General features: G+C 38.6%; 5 protein-coding genes across 5 annotated transcripts; 3 read left to right on the forward strand and 2 right to left on the reverse strand.

Moving 5' to 3' along the window:
- Nucleotides 1–335: 335 nt before the first annotated feature.
- On the reverse strand, nucleotides 336–3,829 carry LOC113321502 (protein ALTERED XYLOGLUCAN 4-like). The gene is made up of 5 exons (XM_026569438.1): nucleotides 3,571–3,829; nucleotides 3,183–3,475; nucleotides 2,277–3,058; nucleotides 760–863; nucleotides 336–571 (listed from the first exon to the last, which is right to left on the reverse strand). The coding sequence occupies exons 1-5, from the start codon at nucleotides 3,827–3,829 to the stop codon at nucleotides 336–338; spliced, it is 1,674 nt and encodes a 557-aa protein (XP_026425223.1).
- Nucleotides 3,830–3,914: 85 nt separating this feature from the next.
- LOC113329619 (protein ALTERED XYLOGLUCAN 4-like) lies at nucleotides 3,915–5,816 on the reverse strand. The gene is made up of 3 exons (XM_026576476.1): nucleotides 5,436–5,816; nucleotides 5,051–5,340; nucleotides 3,915–4,864 (listed from the first exon to the last, which is right to left on the reverse strand). The coding sequence occupies exons 1-3, from the start codon at nucleotides 5,704–5,706 to the stop codon at nucleotides 4,112–4,114; spliced, it is 1,314 nt and encodes a 437-aa protein (XP_026432261.1). The 5' UTR covers nucleotides 5,707–5,816; the 3' UTR covers nucleotides 3,915–4,111.
- Nucleotides 5,817–6,396: 580 nt separating this feature from the next.
- On the forward strand, nucleotides 6,397–8,995 carry LOC113288597. Its single transcript, XM_026537689.1, has 5 exons — nucleotides 6,397–6,926; nucleotides 7,071–7,152; nucleotides 7,269–8,111; nucleotides 8,255–8,515; nucleotides 8,620–8,995. Exons 1-5 carry the CDS (start codon nucleotides 6,515–6,517, stop codon nucleotides 8,777–8,779), a joined length of 1,758 nt encoding a protein of 585 aa, XP_026393474.1. The 5' UTR covers nucleotides 6,397–6,514; the 3' UTR covers nucleotides 8,780–8,995.
- A 181-nt stretch (nucleotides 8,996–9,176) lies between these two features.
- Nucleotides 9,177–13,009, forward strand: LOC113288606 (chaperone protein dnaJ 10-like). The gene is made up of 10 exons (XM_026537699.1): nucleotides 9,177–9,538; nucleotides 10,041–10,142; nucleotides 10,355–10,414; nucleotides 10,735–10,817; nucleotides 11,151–11,304; nucleotides 11,405–11,534; nucleotides 11,910–12,068; nucleotides 12,201–12,373; nucleotides 12,476–12,556; nucleotides 12,716–13,009. The coding sequence occupies exons 2-10, from the start codon at nucleotides 10,056–10,058 to the stop codon at nucleotides 12,803–12,805; spliced, it is 1,017 nt and encodes a 338-aa protein (XP_026393484.1). The 5' UTR covers nucleotides 9,177–9,538; nucleotides 10,041–10,055; the 3' UTR covers nucleotides 12,806–13,009.
- Nucleotides 13,010–14,223: 1,214 nt separating this feature from the next.
- LOC113329627 (dehydrin DHN1-like) lies at nucleotides 14,224–15,497 on the forward strand. The gene is made up of 2 exons (XM_026576485.1): nucleotides 14,224–14,907; nucleotides 15,021–15,497. Exons 1-2 carry the CDS (start codon nucleotides 14,368–14,370, stop codon nucleotides 15,264–15,266), a joined length of 786 nt encoding a protein of 261 aa, XP_026432270.1. The 5' UTR covers nucleotides 14,224–14,367; the 3' UTR covers nucleotides 15,267–15,497.
- The last annotated feature ends 9,879 nt before the right edge of the window (nucleotides 15,498–25,376 follow it).

Below are 25,376 nucleotides of genomic sequence, written 5' to 3' on the forward strand. Positions count from 1 at the left end.
TCCAAGTGATAGATGAGTTTCAGTCTCCACATACCTTTTGTTGATGAGGTTCCACAAGGTCCCCTTAGTAGTTCTTCGTCTTCAAATGATGAACGCCGTGAAGTCTAATACTCAACCACAAAATCTATGTCCTAGTCCGAGACATCTATAAACAGGCTAGAAATCAAGACTTATAGTTTTGATCACTAACATTGACAAACATGCTTGAGATAGCAACACATGCGAGTTCAACCGAGCAGTGCTCTAACACTACAACTATGCAATTCAACTACAGTCTAGACTCAACCATTACAAATATATTCCAAGCCATAACTCCCTCACATTCAAATAAACTTCTACCATATCCTTTTAGCCTCAAAACAACACAGTATATCAACTTCTCTCCACACAGGCCACTCCAAACCTTTCTGCACTAACAGTTCAACTGCAATTTCACTCCCAACAGCTGCAATCACAGATACATAAACAACACCATCTCTAGTACCAACTCCCACTGCCACTGGACTTCCATTGCAACACCATCCCACAAAACGATTCAAACATAACTCCTGACCATCTTCTTTCACTTGCACTAGCTAACATATTCCTAATTCATACATCTAAATTCAGCTCAGTTCTTCTCCTTGTACTTGATAACAACACCCTACTCAATTTCCACCAACATGTCTATCTCATGACTCAACATCCTATCTCATGACTCAACATCATTTCATATTTCCTTCCTCCCTGTGATCTAACACACTCCTAACAAACAATTACATCTCCCTACTATACTCAACTCAACTTGTCTGCCTTGTCCTGCACCGGCAACTGATTTGGTATCAACACCATTCACTTCATACTTCAACTCAGGCACACTTAAACTTCAATAAGTAAAATCATCATTATCAGTTAAACAAACTCAACAACTGAAATCAAATCCATTCTAACTCATTTCATTCCCTGTAATCAGTTCTCTGTAATTCAACCTACAATCATCAACCCCATTGAAACAACAACAGACCCATCTTCATATCATCTAACCATAATTCGATTGACATCTCAATTCTACACAAAACTATCTTCTAAAATAAACCCTAACTTCTGATTCTTCTCTGCAAAACCCTGAATTAGAATCCCAACCTCAATCACCTGGATTCAATCCATTTTCTTTATCTGCGGCTTCCCCAATCTCAAGAACCTTAATCTTCAATTCATCTAAACCCTAACCCGAATCACAATTTCCTATAGAAACCAAATTAAACCTAATACATCCATCTAAACTTCAATTAACAACAAACCCAAGAATTAAAACACCAAAAATCAATATCAATTTCATAAAGAAATCAATCAAAACAGAAACCCTAAATTACCTTTCATCGATTCTTCATCAACACCAACTTCTTCTTCACAATTAACAAAAGCAACATCTCCTTGATCATCTAAACAGCTTCAACGAAACGCTCATGTCAACTCAAGATTGCTTCTTCGATTTAAAATCGAAAGAAAGAAAGAAGAAAAAACAGAAGAGAAGAAGAAGAAGAAGAAGATGAAAGATGAAAAAAGAAAAGAATGAATTTTCTTCCGGGTTTTGGTGTAGATAAGGCCAAGGGATTTTACTAGGACACCCATAAGATTTGATAAGGGCAGCCAGGAGGTTACTAAGAGAAAATACAATTTTACCCTTCTTACAAATTTGATGAAATCTTCTTCATCTGGTATCCGATTGACACGTTCGAGTAGTCCATTGCGCATAACTTTTCAAAATCTATCCAGCAGTACTAATTTCGTATCTAAATCGTTGTTAGATAGTTTCTTTCAATTAAAGTTCATCTCTAATTTATCGAGTCAAAATAGCGGTTAAATCGTCTCTTGACTGGTCTAATAGCGTTGACGATCTTGAGGGTCCTTACACGTTATTTGTTCCAATAATTTCAAATAAATAACGGATGTTGGGTTTTCCATTGACTGGTCAAGGGACTATGTCATTTTACTATTTCATTGACTGGTTAAGCCTCTAGGGGTAGACCGCCAAAAAAACCACAAAAAAAACGTGTACTCACAATTGTTGTGATGTGGTTCCGGTGGGCCTCGCAGAGGACAGCAGGGGACGGTTAATGTGAGAGCTTTTTGCTCGGTTTTTCCAGTCACGGTTTTTTTGGCGGTCCGTGAATCTTTTTTTAAAAGAAAAAAGACTTTGCCCATCGATCAGGAAAAGGAAAAGAAATAAATAAAGACCAAAGCGATCCTATATTCCTATGTCATTACAAAAGTGAAATCTATAAAACCCATGTTACACGGATGAACCCTTCCTTCTTTGCAACACAGCCATCAGCAAATCATTCCATAAGTCAATAGGTCCCGGCAAGCACCAATGAACACAATCGGTGAAAGACTTGCCATTGGAATATTGATCTTTCCAGTGATGCCCAGGATGTCCATCTGGTCTCATTATCATCGCACTAGTTATATCCAAAATCTCAAACATCTTCCCTTTTGTTGTGTTCTTAATTTTCTCAAATTCGCTCACTTGACGTTTGTTTATTTCCCGCTCCCAATCTGCATTATATGAATTACCCTGTTCTTCAGTGTATGGACGCGTTCGATTACATTTCCCTCCACTATTCCAAGACCCATACTCAAAATGCACAGGAGAAAATGTACGAAATACAGTAACTAAGCCCCTGTTACACTCCTTGCATTCACTAACGTATCCAAGCGCAGTTCTGATGGCTTTTGCAATAGTGAATTGAGTTCCTAGATCAGGGATGTTTGGGTTGTTGCACTCGGTACATCCTATCAGTCTACCGCCTTCATATAAATTATTCATTCGGAAGAACCAGTGAGCAATAGAAATGATAGCGTAATCTAGAGTGGGCAATTTATCAGCCCAGTTAACATCAAGCTTATCGAGGTGCAAATCGAACACATTTGTCCTTGAACCATTCACAATTCCTTTATCTTCTGCAGCAACCAAGAACTTTGTCCAGTAGACCATGAGAGTGAAATCATGAGATGGAAAGTAAAACGTTCGGAACCGGTCTTCCGAGTCCTTATAGATATCTTTCGGAGTTTCTCCCTACAAAATTTCGTGTCGTCTCATAGGTAAGTCTAATTAAGCAAATAGGACACCAAAATTAAGCATTTGAATCACAACAATGGCAAAGACAGGTAGATGAATATGCAAATGAAGTATAACTTACTTGAGATAGGAGACAAAGGAGTGACTCCATTTGATTCCTAGCAAGGGAATCGCCAATAAACGCTAACTTTTTACCACGAACTAAAGATAAAAATGTCTTTGGATTAAATCTTGGGAGCTCACATTCATCTGGTTTCCATCTCCAATTTACAAAATCTACATCTTTCCTTCCAAATTTTCCACAGTTCTTCGTATCCGGTATCGTCGGACAGCTCCATTCTGTGTACAATGATCCATTATGTTCTGGTACCCATTGACCCTTAAACAAGTCACAGTACTTCACACCATCATCCTCTACTCCATAATCAAACCAAAAACTTAATCAGAACAAAAGTTAGACTACAAAACAAATACTAATAAAATTAACATGTATAGTACTGTATACATACCCTTTTTGGGGTTGATATTCATGGCAGGAGTTTGATTGAGAGCATTCTGAGGAGCAACATTGTTATTAACGAAAGGGAGCTTCTGCTTAGAGCTGAACTGACTAAAGGGGTTTGGAGAATCGAGAACGAAGACAGCGAAAAGGCAAGAAATACCTATTACCCACGATAAAAATAACACTAATCTCCATGCTTTTGCAGTATCACACATTTCTCTTTTCTCATTACTGTTTGGAAGAATTTCAAAAGTTGCAGACTTCATGGTCTTTGGTTACGGATCAGAGGCTAGAGTTAGAGATCTAATCTAAGTTGATTATTCCTTTGGTTGGGTGTTCATCAAAAAAGTACAACAGTAGTCCAGTGATACCGCTGAGCATGGAAACTAATTTTTAATGAATAACATACATTTGGCTTTGGAAACTGAACAGTACGTTACATATTGCTTTTGTCTACTACCGACAGTAGACAAATTCCATTAAAAAAAAATCACCAAATGATAAATGAAGCCTCTAAATTTTTCTTAAAGCCTAGAAGAGCCATTCTTCTACAACACAGCCATCAAAAAGTCATTCCACGCATCGATTGGCCCGGGCAAACACCAATGGACACAATCGGTTCTGTTTTTACCATCCGTCCATCGATCTTTCCAACTATTCCCTGGATGTCCATCCGGTCTCATTATCATAGCCTTGGTTATATCTAAACTCTTAAACATTATTCCATTTGTTGTTTTCTTAATATTATCGAACTCTTTTATTTGAACATCCCTTATTTCCCTTTCATATTTGGTACCTTCAATATCCACCTGTTCTTCAGTGATAGGACTTGTTCTATTGCATTTTCCTCCGGTACTCCAAGTCCCATACTCAAAATGTGCTGGTGAAAATGTTCGTACTAGTGTAAGCAAGTCCTTGCGACACTCCTTACACTCACTAATGTACTTAAGTGTCGTTCCAAAAGCCTTTTGAAGGGCAAAAGGAAGTCCATAATCATGAACGCCTGGATCTTTGCAGTAGATACATCCTATCAGCTTACCTCCTTCATATAAGTAATTTTCTCGGATGTACCAGTGAGAAGCAGAAATGATAGCATAATCTAGATCAGGCAGTTTGTCAGCCCAGTTAACGTCAATCTTGTCGAGGTGTATATTAAACACGGGTGATATAGTTGAATTTCCTCGCTCTTCGCTAGCAACCAAGAACTTTGTCCAGAAGACCATGAGGGTGAAATTATGAGAAGGAAAGTAAAACGTCCTAAAAGGTTCTTCAACGTCCTTGATCTCCGTTGGAGTTTCGCCCTGCAAAATTCGTTGTTCATGTCTCTTAAGGGAAATGAGGCACCAATATTCTACATATGCATTGAAAAGCAGAGTTTGCTATAAAATTCAAGCATTTTGCAAATTAAACCAGCAGTGCGGACAATAGCAACGCAATTGACTTTTTTTTTTTTACAGAAACTGAGATGAAAATGAGATGCTACTTACTTGAGATAGGAGACAAAGGAGTGAATCAAATTGGTTTCTAGCAAGGGAATCGCCAATGAGCGCTAGCTTTTTCCCTTGAACTATCTTTAAGAATGTTTTGGAGTTAAATCTTGGGAGCTCACATTCATCCGGTTTCCATCTCCAATTCATATAATCTGTATCTTTCCTTCCAAATTTGATACAATTCCTATAGTCTGGTATAGTCGGACAACTCCAATTCGTATACGATGGTCCGTTAAGGTCCGGAACCCATCGGCCTTTAAACAAGTCACACTTGTTTTCAACATTCTCTACACCATACAAAAAAAAAACAATCAAATATAAACAAAAACTAAGTAGAACAAACACGAGAAATTATTAAACAAAAACTAATTGATATGCATACCGTTTTGAGGATGGATGACTGGAGTAATTTGATCAATGGAACTGTAGTATTTCTCTAAATTCAATTCATCGCTCTTGATCCTTGGATAACTCCGTTTAGACATGAATTTATGAAAAGGATTTGGTGAATCGAGAACGAAAATGGTTAAAAGCCAGGTAAGACCAATTACACAAACCAAAAACAACACTAATCTTCCTATATTCACAACACTACTTGTTCCGTTCTTATTACTATAATGAGGAAGATTTTCAAAAGTTGCAGACTTCTTCATTTTTGTTTCAAAAGTTCAGAGAAAGATGAGAAAGAAAGAAAACAACTTTTAGGCTTCACATATAGCAGTTCTAGAGCATAGAATATAAGGCATGAACATTAAGAATTAATGGAGATGATGAAATGGATACATTAGTCATCGTCTATACAAGGAGGAGTATCTAAAGGGAATGGATACATTTAAGTGCAAGATCTCACCTTATTTCATGATACATAAAGAAGGATATTTTATGCATTAATGAGAATAGCCTCTATGATTTTCAGCAAAATATGTTCAAAAAGGAAATATATTTATTGAGATGCATGAATTCTATGGACAAAGGACAAGACCAGAAGACTCTGAGCCATTACATTCCGAATCTGTAATTCTTGAGTACAAATTTTTCTTCAAAAATCACATGGTATTATTTTAGTGACCATATTACTCTTATTTGCTTAGCATCACTCCGTGGACTGGCACTTATCTCTTAAATTTCAATGGAGTTGACAAAAAAAAATTTGTCCATTATGTGCCACCAAGAGTTGGCTAAATTGGCAAACTGGATGAGCAAATACTCAAAAGTTAGGATATTTGAGCATCACGGTCGGAAGGCTGCTGGGCAGCTTAGTAGTGGCCGAGCAGTACCCAAAAGATGCGAAAATAAGTATGCCGTGACCGTGCATGATGTGGTATATGTCGCAGCCGGGCAAGTTTTGTGCAGGTTCCCCAAATAAAGTGTCCGTAAATATTAGGTTTCTTTCTTGCCCAACTCTCTTTTAACTCCTAAACCCTGGTAGCAATTACGCGGGAGAGACCAAAAGATAGGAAGATGTCTCAACTCCAAAACCCTAGAAAATGGAGATACACATGGGAAACCCTATCTCATCTCTCAACTCTGAAATTATTTCTCTTCAATCCTGATGTTAAGCCTGCAACTCAATGTAGAACCCTAAAAGTTGATCTCAGATTTGAAGAATCTTTGCTTCTTGTTACTTGGGAGGAGGAAATTCTAGTTGAGGGTTTTGTTGGTAACTCACTTAGGGTTCCTATACCTAAGGTTTTAATCCAAGTCGATTCTCCACTGGATTTTAAAGCAACTGAGGATCATATTGAGGTTAAACTGGTATTGGTTCTTCCTGTTGATCACCCTCTTGTTGCAAATTTTAATTCGGTTCTGAATTTGTCTGATGAGGGTTCTGCTGAGGTTTCGGATTCTTTTCAGCCCCTTTCAATTGATTCTGGTAAGTTAAAAATTCCAAATTTTCTCTAATACTCTTCATTAATTGTATGTTTAGCTTGAATTTGTTTTGTTATTTCCGTATTGAGTTTGTCAATGTTTGGGTGTAATCTTACTTAAGTGTTGAATTTGTGATGCATTGGTACAGATATAAAACACCTATTGTCTGGGAATGCCATGGATTTTTATTGCAAGAATTGCTCATATAAACTGACAAAAACACCTCTCAGGTAGTAAGATGTTTTCGATTTTTCCGAAATAATCCTTAAGTTGATTACTACGTGCTTCTCTTAGTTATACTTGATTGCATGTGTTCACGGCAGTTTGTATTTTTTTTTTTGTTCAGATCTTTTGTGGAAATGCCATCATTTGATTGGCGTGAGGTAGCTGATAATTGGTTTGGGACCTGTTGTTGTTCATTTGGAGGTATAAGTGAGATACTGGTTAAAAAGTATGCCAACTCTTATTCATCTGTAAAGGGTATATGCTTATATGACGCAACTTGTGTGGTTGTCAGCAAGGATGACATTTCTGGATATGTATTTCCTGATTCCTTGGAGGGAAACGAAAAGTATGTCCAAGAATCTGGTCTTGCCAGTGAAGAATGTGTGACGGAGTCCGGGATAGATCCGCAGAACGGCCGTTCAGAAGGCTTATGTTGTGGGACTGATGAAAGAGATAGAACAGCTAATGGTGATGACAAACCTAGCTGCATACCTGCTGTTTCCATCCTAGATGATGAAGTTAATGGAAGACATAGTTTCCCGCATGCCTCACTTTGCACATCTCTGTCAGGTTTAGATTTATCTGAAAATATGGTGAAAGAAGATGGATCTTCTTCAAATGACCATAGCCATTGTTGTATGGAGAAGACAAGTTTCATTCAAAGCCTAGAAGATTGTATGGAGAAGACAAGTTCTGAGAATCAAGAACTTACGAATAATTTTAAGCTCCTAAAAGATCAAAGATCTGTCCTTAATGGGTCTCTTGGAAATGGTTTCATGGTTAGAACCTCTAACCTTTCGAAAAATGTTGAATGGATAGAATTCCCTTGCAGTCAGTGTTCTCACATTGTTGGAGCATATCCTTCAATGCATAATGGACATGCACCACTGGATGGCGGTATTCGGTTTTTCAAGTGTTACATTTCCTCAAATTTACCTGCCGGTGGAGTAGGAGATGTATTCAGGTAGGATTGAACTGATTACCTTTTGTATTCTAACTTGTTTTCTTTTGCAACGGATAACCTTCTGAAGCATTTACTTTAACTTTATAGCTCACACTGTTGTATTTTCTTAAGCTGACCTACAAATTGGTTTGTCTTCTAAACAGGAAGCATTCCCTAGAAAGAATGTTCGCAAATCAATTGATAGAAAGTGCAAATGAGGAATTATCATTCCGAACTGTAGTGAGGGATCTTAAAACCAACTCTCCTATGCTCCAAATTGTTCTCCTAAATACAAATGCCTGGTGTTGTAGTGGTTTTTGTGTGGAAACAGGGGGTGCTACTGGACCTATTTCAAAGACAAATTTGCAGGCTGTCGTTAAGGTGCTATTTTCAGATGGACGCAACACCACTGAAGCTCAATCAAGGTAAACTTTAACTTGAATTGCACCATGTGGAAGTTCTTTTAGAAAATTCTTATCTTTTTCTTTGTTTTCTTGGTTCTGGCTAATGCTGCATTATTACGTTGCAGGATGCTAGAGGAGTGGGTAACCAAGAAACAAGCCCATGAGGTTTACATGTTGGCTCATCAGATAGAAGAATTAAGTGAATCCTTAAGATCAGCACAGGGCAAAATTCCCTTTTCATGTTCTTTTATGCCAGGGTTGACTCTCTCATCACTGGAGAGGTGATATTTATCTGTACATTCAGAGAAGTGTGGCTATACCCATACTTCTAAACGAAGCTCTGATCAATGAGTTCAGGGCTATGACTTGCATTTTAGAAGATAGAAAAACTAATGTTACAGAATGTAATGGTACCATCTGAAGATTTTTTTTTTTTCTTGTTTGAAGCCATACAAGGTTGTTGTTTCTCCAATTTACATGTTGACAAAACTTGTTTACGTTCTTTCCTGAATCACCAAATTTAAGCATAATCAATGTCTCATTACCATGTTGAATGCGACTAGTCTCATACTCTCAATTCTTAATGAACGGACGGGTCGTTGGGTAGCCCATATACCTTACCCGAGCTGATGGGTAAATATTAGTAGTGTCTTTGCAGTTTCCAACCTGCCTGGATGCTCAATGAAATTTGAAACCAGATCTTCGAATTTCCCTTTAATCAATCAATCAATCGTCTAGACCATTATTCTCATAAATGATCATCAACATATTTATTACCTTAAATCCACCACTAAGTTAACTCAACGTGGGGCCACCGTGGGGACGACGTGAGATGTGAGATAACTATTGGTCGGGAATCCCAAATGCTTTGCTTTTCCTTCTAGGGCTACTTTTTCCCATTCTCTCTAGCTTGATTAATATTGATATTTTAGTAGAAATATTGGCGCAACATTGGTTTTTACTCCGGAGCACCCCCATCAAATAGATCTTTCTTTTTCGTGTAATCTCATCTGGCTGGGACATTACCCCGAGACTGCTTGAACTGTAAGCCCCCCTTCACTCCCTTTCTCTCAGAATCTCGTCATGTTTTGGGTTAATTTGTTGAGTATAGAATGATGGGTTTCCTTTCCTTTTAATTTTATCCTTTATAGATTTAATGAGTAGTTTTACTTCCTTGTTTTGAATTCAATTTTTGTTTTTGTTCTATCTCTAGTGATTGTGTTCTGTCAAATCTAAAACCTTCGTTCAAAATTGAATTGAGTTTAACGCTGGTCTCACTAGGTTGGATTGTTGGATGATTAATTATGCTAGAATAGAATGGTTATTGGATATTATGACATTTTAATTTTACAATGGGAATGTTGCTTTCTGTGGATTCTTCAATTTGGATTTATAAGTCTGAATTTACTTGTGAATTTGATGATAGTGAAGCTGATTTTTACACTGTTTACAGTGAATATTAGAGCTGTTGGGTTTGTTTGCTAGGCATCAACATGTTCATTTATGCTGTAGTCCTTTTAATGAACCTCCTGTTTATATCTTGTAGCTCGATTTTCTAGCCATGGTGAAAGAGACTGAGTATTATGAAATCTTGGGCGTCAATGTGGATGCAACTCCAGCTGAAATCAAGAAGGCTTACTATGTTAAGGTAAAAGCTACCCTATCTCAAACTTGTATTGTTACCTTAAGCACAGATCTTATTTGCACTCACAAGCATGGAATGTCATTACTCCGCCAACCCTTACTAGCAATAATGTGAACAGAAAAGAAAAGACAGATCAAATTCACGTTTTCGTGTTTGAGTATTTGTATGTAAAGAGAAGAACTCATACTTTGTAATTTAATGTATTTCTTGTGCAGGCAAGGCTGGTGCACCCAGATAAAAACCCTGGAGATCCTAAAGCAGCTCAAAATTTTCAGGTTGGTTCTTGGTTAAAACCAAAATGTACTTGCAGTAGTAAGACCAATACCTTCTATTTGGGACATATCATCCTTTGCAGTTCATAAGATTGTACGTCCTAATGGTAGTTTAAGTCTTTGTAGTTCGTATGCCCGAATAAGCTTCATGTCATTCTCTCCCTGTCTTGACTTCAAAGATTCAAAGATTCAAATCGTGCCTACTGAATAAGTTACTCAGGCAATTCATATAATCAGCAAATTCCAACGTCTCTTTTCACAAGCTCCCCTCTCTCCTTTCTAGCTCTGACATTGCCATTATGCTGTTTAATATATGTATGAAGGTACTTGGTGAGGCTTATCAAGTACTAAGTGACCCTGCGAAGCGTAAAGACTATGATCAGAATGGAAAGGCAGGTCTATCTCAGTAAGTTCTAACCCAAACTGTTGATGTTTCAGAAAGTATATGGGGTTCATTGTAAGAAAACTATGCTTTAAACTATTCACTGTGATGTGAGAACATTTGTTTTATAAGAATATCTTAATTTTTTTACTATAACATTGTTTTCAGAAACTAGTTTAGTAAATTAGGGGTGTAGTCGTCTGTACAAGTCATAACCTTGAAAGAATACTCATTTATCTCTGTCACTATCTTCTTGTCTTCCTATTTTCAATTTTCTCTCATTTCCTTAACTTCACATCGTTTGGGGGAAGAGAAAGAGTTAACTTCTGATTGTCGTCCTTTCTATTCTAATTTCAGTGATTCGATGATGGATCCTGCTACACTATTCGGTATGCTTTTCGGGAGTGAGTTTTTTGATGATTATGTAGGTCAACTTGCCTTGGCTACTGTAGCATCCGTGGAACTTGAAGAAGATTCCCAAATTCCAGAATTCCGTAGGCAGAGAATTCAGGTCAGAATGAGAATACCGGCTCAGTAGAGTTTTTTAGATAGTTTAACACTTTTCTACTCTCATATCTTTTGTATTAAGTGTCATCATTTCTGAGTCTCAGGAGATTCAGAAAGAGAGAGAAGAAAAATTAATAAAACTTCTGATAGATCGTCTTCAACCATTTGTCGAAGGTCGAAAGGAAGAATTTGTAAGTTGGGGAAACTCAGAAGCCCGCCGACTGTCACAAGCTGGTAATTTTCTCCATTATCTTGTTTCTTATTCAAACTTAACTTGTACAAAGAAGTTTCCTGCCCAAACACTTAACAACAATATTAACTCCCACAGATGCCCACCAAATCGATATCCTGCTGGTATCAGAACCAGTATCTCTTTCACTGTAGAAAAAGGTTTTTACCCGTGTGGACCAATTTAGGGGGCTATCTGGAAATGATAAGTTAATCTTGTTCCGTCACTTTTAATGTGCTGACTTCTGCACATTGAATCCATAAGGAGAACTCTCTGTGACTCTGATGTGCTCATGTTGCTGATAAACCCTGCACTATTCTGTTTGTGATCTTTTCTCTGACTGAACTTCCTAAGGATTTCATCTTTTCCTAAACTTTCAGCTTTTGGTGAGGCTATGCTGCATACCATTGGATATATTTATACAAGGCAGGGTGCAAGAGAACTTGGAAAGAAGAGACGTCTTATGGGGGTACCATTTATAGCAGAGTGGGTACGAGACAAAGGTCACAATATAAAATCTCAAGTAACAGCAGCTTCAGGTGAGATTACACCAACAGAAGAGCAATAGATCCTTCCTAGTCTGTTTTTGTTAGCTTATAGGACCAAGTTGCTAATACTTTTATTATTATTTTGTAATATTTTTATTATTATTTTGTAATATTTTTGTATAGGTGCTGTGGCATTAATTCAGATCCAGGAAGGCATGAAGAAGTTGGATCAGACTGAGAACAGAGAAGAGAGCTTGATCAAACATCTTGAAGGTAAAAAGGATGAAATGGTTAATTCTCTCTGGAAGATCAATGTGGTTGACATCGAGTCAACTCTCTCACGTGTTTGCCAAACGGTAAGTTTATCATTCTCCTGATTCTTGGAATACACTGTTGTGCTAAATATTCATACCGAGGATTTGAGGTCATGACTGTTAGGTGGTATCCTTCTGTTTCAGGTTTTGAAGGATCCTAGTGTCTCAAAAGACATGCTCAGGCTGCGAGCTAAAGGATTGAAAAAGCTTGGTGCAATTTTTCAGGCAAGTGTTTGTTGTATTCTCTTGTTTACGCAATTGTGTCATTTGTTTTTCTCACATGTTACAACCATTCTTACTATAGCTAGTTTCTACTTTCTTTCTGTTACTTTTGCTCATGTGGATGTAAACTAAGTTCGCTTAACTGCTTTCAACTATTCTCAGGGTGCAAAGGTTCTTTATAGAAGAGAAAACAGCCTCCGCTATGAGGATGCTGTGAAGGCAAATTCTGCATCACCAGCAGAAACATCATGATAAAGTTTAGTAACCTGGGTCTGTATTATCATTGTGGATATGAGTTCATTCTTGATATTGTGTTTGCTCAGCTTTTCGGTGAACCCTTTATACTGTATGGTACCTAGGGAATCAACTATACTTGGTGTTATCCATTGTAGCTATTCAACAGATGGACCCTTCACTCACATAAGTTTATGATCATTTGTTGCTTGTTTATTTTTCCCCGTACTGTTGAATTCGCTATAATATGGTTAAATCTAAGGAGTAATAATCTTTTAGATCAATGGAGAACTCTTACCAGGCTGCATAAAAATGAAATCAGCAACGTCCTAAATATACATGCCTGCAGGTACTATATCAACTCGACTGTACAGAGTCATGGATCCTTTAAACCTTTGTTTTGCAGCATGGATATCTCACTTTGGATAGTTCATATTACGACTTTTACACTCTAGAATCCACATTTTTAATTTGTTTAGAAGCAGAAGAGAAACAGCCAATCAATTGGAAAAGTAGGAACCATAATTTTTACTGCACTTGCTTTAGGTCGGCAATGTCATTTCTATGTGGCTGATGCATGATGGGTTAACAGAAGATACACAATTGTTATAATCTCATAATTATTAGAATCCAAGTCTATACACTGTAGATGAAGAACAAAGAAAGAAATATACCAAAGGAAAAATGTCTACCAATATTCAACAAAGAGTTTCAAAATCTAGTGTTATTTCCAATGTTTTTGTAAAAAATGAGATTATAAATCTCCTGTACTTGGTTATTTGATTAATGAAATTTATCTTTCCATCAAAAAAAAAACAAAAAAAAAAAAACAAAAAAACACCGTAGATGATAGAGCATTTTAATCTCCCGATCAATTTTTTGAAGTTCTACTCAAGTTGGTACTCGCAAAACAAAAATGAAAGATGCAGAGTTATTGAGGGCCTATCAAGTTTTGGTTTTCTCACAAGACCACCCCACACCAACCTAGACGATTCACTGCGAGTGCCGCGGACGACATATTATGCGAACAGCACTGCACCACGGGGCCACTTAGAGGTACCAACAAGTTATGCATCACTCGTATCAACAACCAAACACACCACCTGAGCAAATCCATAAGCCTGACTATTTTGCCACATATGCGGCTAGCTGTCCAAAAACTTTAATCTGCTATATCCATTTCACCTAAAGCAATAATTATTTATGGGATATTTATCTCAAAACATTATCATTAAATTAACTTGCCGACTTCCTCTACCATCTAAACGTGTCACTCTAACTGTTTGCCACGTTGACATCAAACCTCAACGTGGCAGTACACCTAAGCCAAGTGATTTCATATTGTACACGTGTTAGTATCGCACTTAGCAGCTCACTTCTCTTTCGTTTATATAAACACAATTCTTCACACTTCTAGTAAATCACTACACATCATAATCTACATTCCTATACACGTTTCAATACAATCTTCTGCAAATTCTGAAAGAAAACTAGTTTTTGCGTTTCAGTGCTTTCATTTTCACATAGAAGCAACTAGAGTTGTTTTCTTACCCGAGGAAGAACTTAGTTTACCATAAATAATGTCTGATTACTACAGAGACGAGTTTGGTAACCCAATTCAGCCTACTGACGAATACGGCAACCCAATTCGGACGACAGACGAATATGGAAATCCCATTTCTCATACTACTGGTGCTGGTTATGGATCCACAACTGGGACGGGTCTAGGTTCTACCACTGGTGGTACTTATGATTCGACAACCGGGACTGGTGGCTATGGAAGTACTGGGACCGGTGCTTATGATAGCACAACAACTGGTACTGGTGTTGGAGGAGGTACTCATGGTGGTTATGACACCACAACTGCTTCGGGTATGGGCACTACTGGTGCTTATGATACCACAACTGGATCTGCTTTGGGCACTACCGGTGCTTATGATACCACAGGGTCGGGTCTCGGAGGTACTCACGGGACTGGTGTAGGGACTCATCACGATGAGCAGCGTGGAGTTACTGGGAAGCTTGGGGATAAACTTGGTATCACTGGTCATCATGATGAGCAACACCAAGGTCAAGGTGGTGGCGTGCTTCATCGCTCTGGAAGCTCCAGTTCTAGCACTGTAAGTTTGACACAAGTGCATCTGTAGGCAATAAATAAAATCAGTATGGCCGTTGGAAATTGTTTTTCTTTTTGCTTTTTTTTTTTTAACATTTATATTGATTTGTAATGCAGTCGGAGGATGATGGGCAAGGAGGTAGGAGGAAGAAGAAGGGATTGAAGGAAAAAATCAAGGAAAAATTGCCTGGTCATAAAAGGACTGATGAACAAACAACCACCGCCACCACTGGGACCACTGGGTATGGAGGTACTACTACCACCACTCCGGGCACTACTGGGCATACTGGTCAGACCGTACAGCATCACGAGAAGAAGACTATAATGGAGAAGATCAAGGAGAAGATGCCCGGACATCACTAGATCTTACTTGGCTGTATTTCTCTTTTGTTTGTGTCTATTTGCTAGGCTGGTGTGATTGGGTTTAGTTCTGTTGTTGGAGTCAAATGTGGCCTTAGGTTAGGCCGAAGTAAATAAGAAGCTTCTCGTGTTGTGTGTACTGTTTTATTGTGTTGCGTTCGTGTCTATAAAAATATGTGATGTCTAGCATGTTGCTTTGTCCAACGTTAAAATACTTCAAAAGAGTTTCGAGTTTCTTAATTTGCATCCGAAACGTTTTGGTTTCTCCTTGGAAAGACCGACACCGGAGTAAATGTGCGAATGGAGATTTTCCTATTTTTTTTATCGAAAAACTTAGGCAGAAAGCCTACGGAGAGTACACAGTTGATCTGGTGGCCCGAGTAATACCAGGTGGCCAGAGTAATAATACCAGCACTCCTAAATATCGAGTTCTTCCGATGCATAGCTATAAATGAAAGTATATAAATGAAAGTATATAAATGTTGGATAGGAGTAAGACGAAAGGAACTTATGAACTTATCGAATTCATAGCTATAAATGTTAGATGAAAGGAACCTAAGTTGGATAGGAGTAAGACCGACTAAAACAAAAACAAAAGAAATAAGTTGTTTTTTAATATTTATTTTAGCATTCATTTGTCTTTTAAGATTTTCATGTAACTTAGATGATATCTTGATTGAACAGCATAATCAGAGCATCTTGAAACGATCAAGAATTTTCATGGACTCAGCTTGGATTTCTACATGTGTTGCATTTCTTTGACCCAATTTAAAATTAGATCTGTTCCTCCTGTCGTTAGATCTGTTCCTCCTGTCGTTCTCCATTGTATTTTGGATATCCTTTAATTCCAATGATGTTTCCTGTAAAATTCATAACAGTAAATGCAGTGAAGTAAGATTTGTATTTGGATTCCATAATCTCCTCTTTGATCAGAATCAAAGGAGTAGTTGGCGTCTTCAGATATATCAATACTACTATTGTCAGAGTGATAATTCTGACTGAGAGTATGATTTTTCAGATTGTGCACACTATTATAATTACACAAATGTTACTGGATGTTGATGTTAGTATTTGCCTTCCAAATGAACCAGCAAGTAGTAGCATAGATTCTGCTACTCTTACTAGTTGTTTCGGAACTAAATCAAGTGCTTAACCATTCCATGAAGTTTGTGCTGCAACCAAACATTTCATGTGAAGGTTCAAGAAGTAATTGCCATATAGAAGTAGCAGCAGGACAATTAAGAAACATATATGTCATAATTTCCTTCCTACTATTGCACAAATTGCATATGGGGTCAATATAGTGCAAAATGCTTGCAGTTTTAGCATTAGTAGGAAGAATCCTATGAGCACATTTCCAACAAAAAAAATGGATAACTGGGGCATGTCCATTTTCCACAAAGTCTTTCAGTTGCTAGTCTGGATATTATTTCTGTAAAGATGATCCATCTTAGCTTTGTATAGGGATTTTACTGCGAAATTCCCAGAGTCTATGAGATTCCACACAATTGTATCTTCATCATCAGGATGAGTGACAATTTTGTGGATGGCTTCAACAATGTCAGTATTCAACCAAGTAGTGTTGAGGTTGGTGTTCCATTCACCAGATGGTAGAAGAAGGTGCTCAACCATAATGATCTCATCAGGGAAAGCAACGGGTTTAGTAACTAGAAAAAAAAGATCCCTGGTGAAGGCTATTTACAAGAAGGCTTTCACTCTGACATGTCATCAGCCTCTGAAAGAACTATCTCAGAATGGGAAATAATAGAATATAAACCAACGGAAGCAACAGAATCTCGGCAGCTCAATGCTCTAGATTTAATAATTGTACCAGCAGTAGCAAATGCAAGCCATGTTCCTTTCATCACTTCGGATATTGAATACGATTTATTATCTGATTTGGACTTTGCTTCAGCTACATCAAGTCCTACTAGCACTCTTAATGGGGTAGGCTCAAAAAGACAAAACCCGGAGCAACAATACTTCCTTATGAGCATCGACCAAGGCACATCATCGGCAGCAAACAGCTTTAGAGGAGTCTATCAGGATGACTATAATCAATGGATGGAACAGCTTGAACCTGCCAAATTGCCTAGAATTGAAGACATGGATGAGTAAGTTCCTTTACCAGCTTAACATCCTCCAGAAATCTCAGCTGATCAAGTCCTTCATCTTCAACAGCAGCAGCTCTCCCATCCTCTAAACCATCAGTCACAACTCAGCCCCTCAACAGACCAGGTTTGAACTCCAATGTAGCGTCAACTCAAAAACAACTCGCAATGACACATCCAGGGGATGGTGGATACCCCATCTCCTTTGCTTCCTACTATTTCTTGCTTTCCTTGGTTATCTTTGTTTAGTAGAGCTTTAGTTTGTTTCTTTTTGTAGATTAATCCAGATTAAAAGCATATTAGCCATATTTCTTGGTAGGTTTTTAGTATAGACTAGCTATATTTTCTGTGAGTATGCCATAGTAAGTCGCTTTGTAATCATATCTATACTAGCTGCAATGTATGTGTATATGCCGTAGTAGGGTTAATGTGTTTCATATATAGAATAGTTGTCATGTTATGTGCTTGAGTAGTAGTAAATTTTGTATGTGCTTTTAATTTAGCCGTCTTGTATGATCGTTGGTCTTCTTATATTAATTACTTGTACTTCCATATTTGCTTGCTAATTATCCCAACCTCCAGTTATGCTTTTCCTGTTAGTGGTTTCCTTTAAGCACTGGAGGTTTTGTAAGACTCAAACCTCTGATTTACTTCTTTGCCTGTCAGTAGTACTCAAACCCTGTTAGTAATTGTTGTCAATTTTGTTCTGTTTTCCTTTCCCCTCGTCTCTATGTTGTATTTCTTTTTAACTTCAAGTTATAATCTGTTTATTGCTCTGTACTTTTTTATACTCCCTTTTGCTTCTTTGATTTTTATTTTATTTTGTGCCTTCTACTCTTCAACTCTTCTGACCTGCGTCTGCTTTCACCCTAATCCTCTCTAACTCCTATGTGGAAGCTGTTATTAAGCAGCCTTCTAGTAGGATCCCCCTTCATCTCTGGTTTCTAAACCTTTGCATCTCTTTCATTTGTTTACTTCACTGTGGTATCTTTGCTTCTGAATTCGATTACAGTTTGCCTGGGGTGATTTTCATGCGAATTATCTTGTTTATCCTACTACTCGCTTATAGTCTTACGGCTACTCTTTAACTTTTCCAATTCATATTCGTGCATTTTGAACTGTGTTTCTTTCTTTGCTTTGCTGAAATGCTCTAACTTGTAATTCTCAAGCTTCGTCTGTTACTATAGAGCACTGGGTCGTCTTTCCCCCAATTCCCTAGCTGCACCTACATCCTTCTTTTTTCTCACTAATGCCATTTTACCTTCAGACACATAAATCTCATTTATCTTAGCTAACTGCATTGATCAATAAAATCTCACACCTAACCAAAACCTACTACCACTGCTAATCTCGCTAAACGCAACCACCCTCACCTGCTAGTTCCCCAACCCCTATCCATGTCTATCCTGGCATGGAACTGCCAAGGCATTAACCATCCGACTCTGACACAACACTTGCGAGGACTAATCACAATGTATAAACCAACCATACTATTCATATCTGAAACTCTAGCGTACGACAACCAAATCATGCGCATCGCTCAAACTATGCAATTCCAAAATCATTGCTCTGTCCCTAAAATTGGTAGGAAAGGCGGGCTTTGCCTCATGTGGAATAATGATGTAAATATATGAATCCTCCAGATATCCCAAAGCTATATTCACGCCATCGTCACCCCCCCACCCCGGCACCAGGCCAACCTTGGATATGCACCGGTATATATGGACCACCACAACCACCCGCCAGGAAATATTTTTGGCAAGACTTCCCAACTTTCTTCCCAGCACCACCACACCTTGGATTCTAATTGGCGACTTCAATGAAGTCATGGATCAATCGGAAAAAAATGGTGGTAGACAAATCACCTATGCTCAGACTCAACCTTTCCTAAATCCAATCGACCAAATGGGTTTTTTAGACTTAGAATTTCGAGGAGACCCTTACACATGGACAATAAACCAGCAAGGCCAAGACAATATCCAGGAACGCCTCGATAGAGCTATATCCAATCAATACTGGAGAACAGCCAACCCACATGCAGCAATCACGCATCTACCACGATTGCTTTAGATCATTCTCTGATTCTGCTACAAACAAAAGCTTTGGACTCGCAAGGAAACAAGAACTACAAATTTGAGCATCTATGGCTATCTCACCCTCAATTGCATCAAGTGGTAAACTCAGCTTGGAAAAGTTTATATGATTCAGAACCTCACTTAAACCTCCAACTGAAGTTAATCTCAACCAGTGAAACCCTGATGGAGTGGAGTAAAATCAACTTCGGCCATCTACCCACTCTCATCAAAGAATCAACGGCCAAAATCAAGAAGGCGCGGCATCAATGTGCTACGCAAATAGGACCAGCTCTAGACCATTGGCTTTTTGTAGAAAAGCAGCTTCGTATAAATCATCTCACCCTACTAGACTGCCACGCAACCTACTGGCAACAAAGATCCAGAATACAATGGCTGCAAACGGGAGATCACAACACAACTTCGTTTCACACCAAAATAAAAATTCATCGAAGCTGCAACAACATTCAACAACTTCAGGACCAACAAAATAATTGGATCCATGATAAAAGCGCCATCATCAATCTTATGCTTGATCATTTCACTGATCAATATACGGCACCAAGTACCACGATCGATGAAAGGTTATTTGAAGACATCACCCCAAGGCTAACCCCCAACAATGATTTGTCCTTACTATAGAGGTAACCCCCGAGGAGATCAAGCAGGCGCTTTTCTCCATTGGTTCGGAGCGCGCCCTAGGGCCTGACGGCTATACAAGTAGGTTTTTCAAAGTCTTTTTGGAAACAACCCGTCCACAAATTACAGATATGGTGCATTGTTTTTTCAACTCCCTAGAGATTCACCCACTCATGAACCACACCAACCTCACCCTAATCCCAAAAGTGGAACACCCTTCTAAGCCATCACAATATAGACCAATAGAACTATGCAATGTCTCGTACAAAATAATTTCAAAGATACTAGTTAATCGCATAAGACCTATCCTCCCTTTCCTAGTTAGTCGTTATCAAAGTGCATTTGTTCCCCAAAGATCAATCTATGACAACATAGAAATTTCCAGAGAGCTCTTCCACCACATCAAATCTTCAGGCCAAACCAAAGACCCAAAAGTAGCGCTCAATCTTGATATACAAAAATCTTACGATTCTTTAGACTGGATTTTATCAAACGAGCTTTCACCACACTAGGCTTCCCGAAAATATTCGTGCACTACATCATGATATGCATATCCACAGTAACCTATTCAGTCAACATCAACGGAACACCGCATGGATACATTACCCCCACTAGAGGAATAAGGCAAGGGGATCCCCTCTCTTCATATATTTTCATCATCTGCGCCGAAATCCTGTCAACTAACTTGAAAAAACTAGAAATGCAAAAAAAAAGATAGAGCCCCCCCTCCTCAATCCTGCATCTCGTGTACGCGGACGACCTTCTAATAACCTATAAAGCAACTGCAGAGGGCACAAACCATCTCAAGCTACTGCTCCAGGCTTATAGCACATCAGTAGGTCAACATATCAACACTTCAAAATCAACGATAATTCACCGCCCGAAGCTAGACCAACAACAAGTAAACGATCTGCAACAAATTTTTGGCATGTCAACAACTTCAACCCCACCCACCTACCTAGGAGTTCAATTTAAACAAGGGAGAATATCTCAACATACTTTTGCCCCCCTTATTCAGCGACATGCCTGCAAGGCAAAAGGATTGATCAAATGTTTAACACAGGTAGGAAGACTGGTACTCATAAAACATTCACTTACACCCACAGCCAACCATCTCATGCAATCACAGATGCTTCCGGTACATATCCACTACAAAATAGATCGTATCACAAGAGATTTCTTCTGGGGACACGAATCAACCGTCAGGAAGCTACATCCAATAGGATTTGACAAGCTCATCCATCCTAAATCCAAAGGAGGATTGGGAATTCGCAGCAGCAAAAATCATAACAAGGCCCTCCTTATGAAGAGAATGTGGAACATCCATGAGAATCCAAACTCGGTAGTGGCCTTTCTTTACAACGAGAAATACCTTAAGCACCAACCCATCCTTCAAAATATCTCGCATCCACCCTCTTCCATAAGCCCCCAATGGATACAAATGGCTTCCCTCATACCTACCTTGAAAAAACACGTCTTCCACCAAATAGGAAACGGCTCAAACACCCTGATCCAAGCAAACTGGATCCCACATATTGAAAATAACATTGACCCTTCTCAATGATACCCCATACAATCAGTCACTGATATGATTGACTCTTCAACCAGGTCTTGGAACCATGAAAAACTGAATATACTTCCCCCACCCATACTACATAGAATCGTCAACCTTCACCTCCTACAAGAGAACCTGCCAGATAAAATAATTAATTTGGCCTCTCATAAAATCAGGGAAACACACAACGGCTTCAGGATACAAAAGCCTAACAGACACTTCGAATCTGCAGCAACACCAACCACTACCACCATCCAACTACCTATGGATATTACCTTGTCCACCGTAAGTACAACTTTTTTTTTGTGGGAAGAAATTAACGACGGACCACCAACCCTCCACATCCTTAACCGAATTCACCTTACCAACTCAAACTTATGTCCCAATGCAAGTCTGCTCCTGAAACAGCAACACACATCCTACTACATTGCTCGATTGCTACAGATTCGTGGAACCTCCTTCTCCCCCGAATATCTACTCCACAAAACACCCTTCATGGCATACCTTTATCCGTGAACCATCAAACAACTATATCCCAACTCATTCAAACACAAACTCGAAATGAAGCCACCACAACATTCTGTTTTCTTTTCTGGTCCCTCTGGTTAGCCAGAAATGATGTAGTATATAACCAAAAGCAACCAAACCCAACAACCATAATGCAAACGACTATCAAACTTCAACAATAATATACATGGGCTCAACACAACCTCCCACCGGTGCTACCAAACATGGAATTATCTACCAACCCTGCGCACAGAACCCCGCACTCAACCACAATTTTAGTGGGTTGGAGAAAACCTCACGCAAATTAGATCAAAATCAACACGGATAGAAAAGCTAGAGGTCATCCGGGTCTTGCAGGAGCAGGTATCATCTGCAGAAATGAGGAAGCTAGAACAATCTTATCCATTTCACAACCTCTAGGGATAACGACCGCACTCACCGCCAAACTTGGATCATGCTTATCGCGACAAGATCGGCTATAGATCGTGAATGGCCAAAGGTACAATTCGAGACGGATTCAGAAAACCTCCTGCATTTTTTAAACTCAACAACCGATCCACCTTGGTACCTAATCAATATGATAGTGGAAATCAAATCAAGAATGGACCAAATTCCACACTGCACCGTAAAGCACAATTACAGGGAAAGGAATCAGGCGGCGGACGGACTAGCAAACAAAGAGGCGGACGATAGCGCGCTAGCAAACCTATCGACAACCATCTGGGATCATATAACACCTTTGTGTATTAGTCATATTGTAATGGCAGACTCTATAGGTACAACGTACCCCTGTGTAATTTCGTCCTAATCTAAATAAATCTTATGCTTCAAAAAAAAAAAAAAAAGATTGAAGGAATCCAAACGTCCTCTAGATTCTAACTTTTTTGTCATTAGCAATTCTCCAGGAACTATGTTTCTGATGGCTTCTCAGCAAATTTCTTCCAAGAAAATTGGGATATTTTGTGTACTGACATCATCAAAATGGTTCAAAATTTTTTCACCTCTGGTCATATGCTCAAATAAATGGATTTCACTTTCATCTCTCTCATACCCAAAACTGATATCCCTTCTTCCCCTAGCCGTTTCAGACCCATTAGTCTTTGCAATACAACCTATAAGATCATACCTAAACTTATTGCCCAGAGAATGAAACCTTACCTAAACAGGATCATTTCCCCTTACCAATCTGCTTTTATACCTGGTAGGCAAATTTCTGACAATATTGTTATAGCTCATGAGATAATCCATTCCATGAGATCTAAAAGAGGCAAGAAAGGAGAAAATGGTAGTATGGGTATCAAAATTGATATGGCAAAAGCTTTTGACAGGGTGGATTGGGACTTTCTTATAGCCATAATGAAGAAAATTGGTTTTAATAATCACTGTTGTGGAATAGGTTACCAATGTATCTCTACTACCACCTCTGCAGTCCTTGTCAATGGCTCACCAGATAAGTTTTTCAACCCCTCTGGAGGCTTGAGACAAGGTGACCCCCTATCACCTTATCTTTTCCTCTTTTGCATGGAAGCCCTATCCAGAACTCTATCCCAAGCTGGGGATATTTATGGGGATAATCACTGACATCAAAAACTGCAAGAATGCTCCATCCATCAACCACCTCTTGTTTGCTGATGACTGCATGGTTTTCTGAAAAGCCAACAAGACTGAAAGCCGGAATCCGATGGATATCTTTCGAATATTCGGTGAAACCTCTAGCCAACTAATAAATTTCAGCAAACCTGGTGTCCTCTTCAGCAACAACATTGATCCTACTCTAAGTATCATCATCAGCAAAATATGGGAGTCAAAGTTCTTCAACTTCCTGAAAAATACCTTGGTTCTCCTCTTTTTACTCATAGAAGCAAGATTATATCCTTCAGACCTGGAGTGGACAAACTGAAGCAAAGATTGGTATAGCCCTTTGAATCCTGCTGGCAGACATGTCCTCATAAGCTCTGTCACTTCTTCTACCAGTATTTACCAGATGAACTGTTTCAAATTTCCCAAACAAACTTGTCAAGATCTCAGCAAATTGCAAAGAGATTTTTTCTGGGACAAAATTAAAGAAAATCCAAAAGGTTATTATCCAAAAGCCTGGCCAGCTGTCTGCAAACCCAAGGATTTGAGAGGTTTGGAATTCATGAATATGGAGTTATTCAATAGCTCCATGATAACAAAAATTGGTTGGACACAAGGATTCTCTCTAGTACCAATTTATGGATGCTAACTATCTCATTGGCAGAAATGTTCACAATATAGAAACGAAGAAAGATTTTCCATTAAATGATATTTGGGTATATTTAGGCCTGTCAACGGCACTTAACGTAACAAATAATGGCTCTGCCGCTACCTTTGCCGTTTAAATTAGAGGTTAACCGTTATCCGTTAAATGCCGACGGAATTGTAAAATCCAAAACCATTGCCGTTACGTCGGACTTATCGGCTAACGGTTAATTTTCCGGTATTAACCGGTATGTCACAGGACAACACAAAAGCATATTTAAAACACAAACCAATTACATAGAATAGTTTTAATCCAAGCAAACAAGTTCTAAATCCATGACACACAGAAAAAAAAAACATACAGATGTTCATGTTCTAAACCAAATTACATGTTCAGATCATCACATGTTCTATCAAAAGAAAAAAACCAAGTTTTTGCAAAAGAAAAGACAAAGGGATGCCAACTGCATCTGCAACTGCAAATGCATTCCTCCATCTCCAAATTCTCCACTGCCAATGCCAACTGCATTCCTCCTTAGTCTTCAACTTCTGCATTTTGAAAGGAAAATGAAAAGTGTTAGACAGTGATGTCAGTGAAGCAACTTAAGTTGGCAAAGTGGCAATGTCAGTGCAATAAGCCAATAAAAGTGGCAATGTCAGTGCAATAAGCCAATAAAAGTGGCAATGTCAGTGCAGTCACAACTATCAGTAAAAGATAGTAAAATATTAAGATATAAGGAAACTTACCAGTAACACAACTATTGCTCTCACAGAGAGTGAGATCTGGCAGCCAATCACCTATACAAATCAAAGCTTCAACAAGATCTGGAGCTAATGAACTCCTGTGAGATGTGAGAACTCTGCCACCAATACTAAACATGGATTCTGATGCTACACTTGTCACTGGAACAGCCAATACATCTCTTGCAATCCTTGAGAGAATTGGGTACTTAGCAGAATGATTCTTCCACCAACTTAAGATATCAAACCTCATTTCTTCAGCAGC

This window comes from Papaver somniferum, chromosome 1 (assembly GCF_003573695.1).
Source record: "Papaver somniferum cultivar HN1 chromosome 1, ASM357369v1, whole genome shotgun sequence".
In the NCBI taxonomy this organism is placed as follows: domain Eukaryota; kingdom Viridiplantae; phylum Streptophyta; class Magnoliopsida; order Ranunculales; family Papaveraceae; genus Papaver; species Papaver somniferum.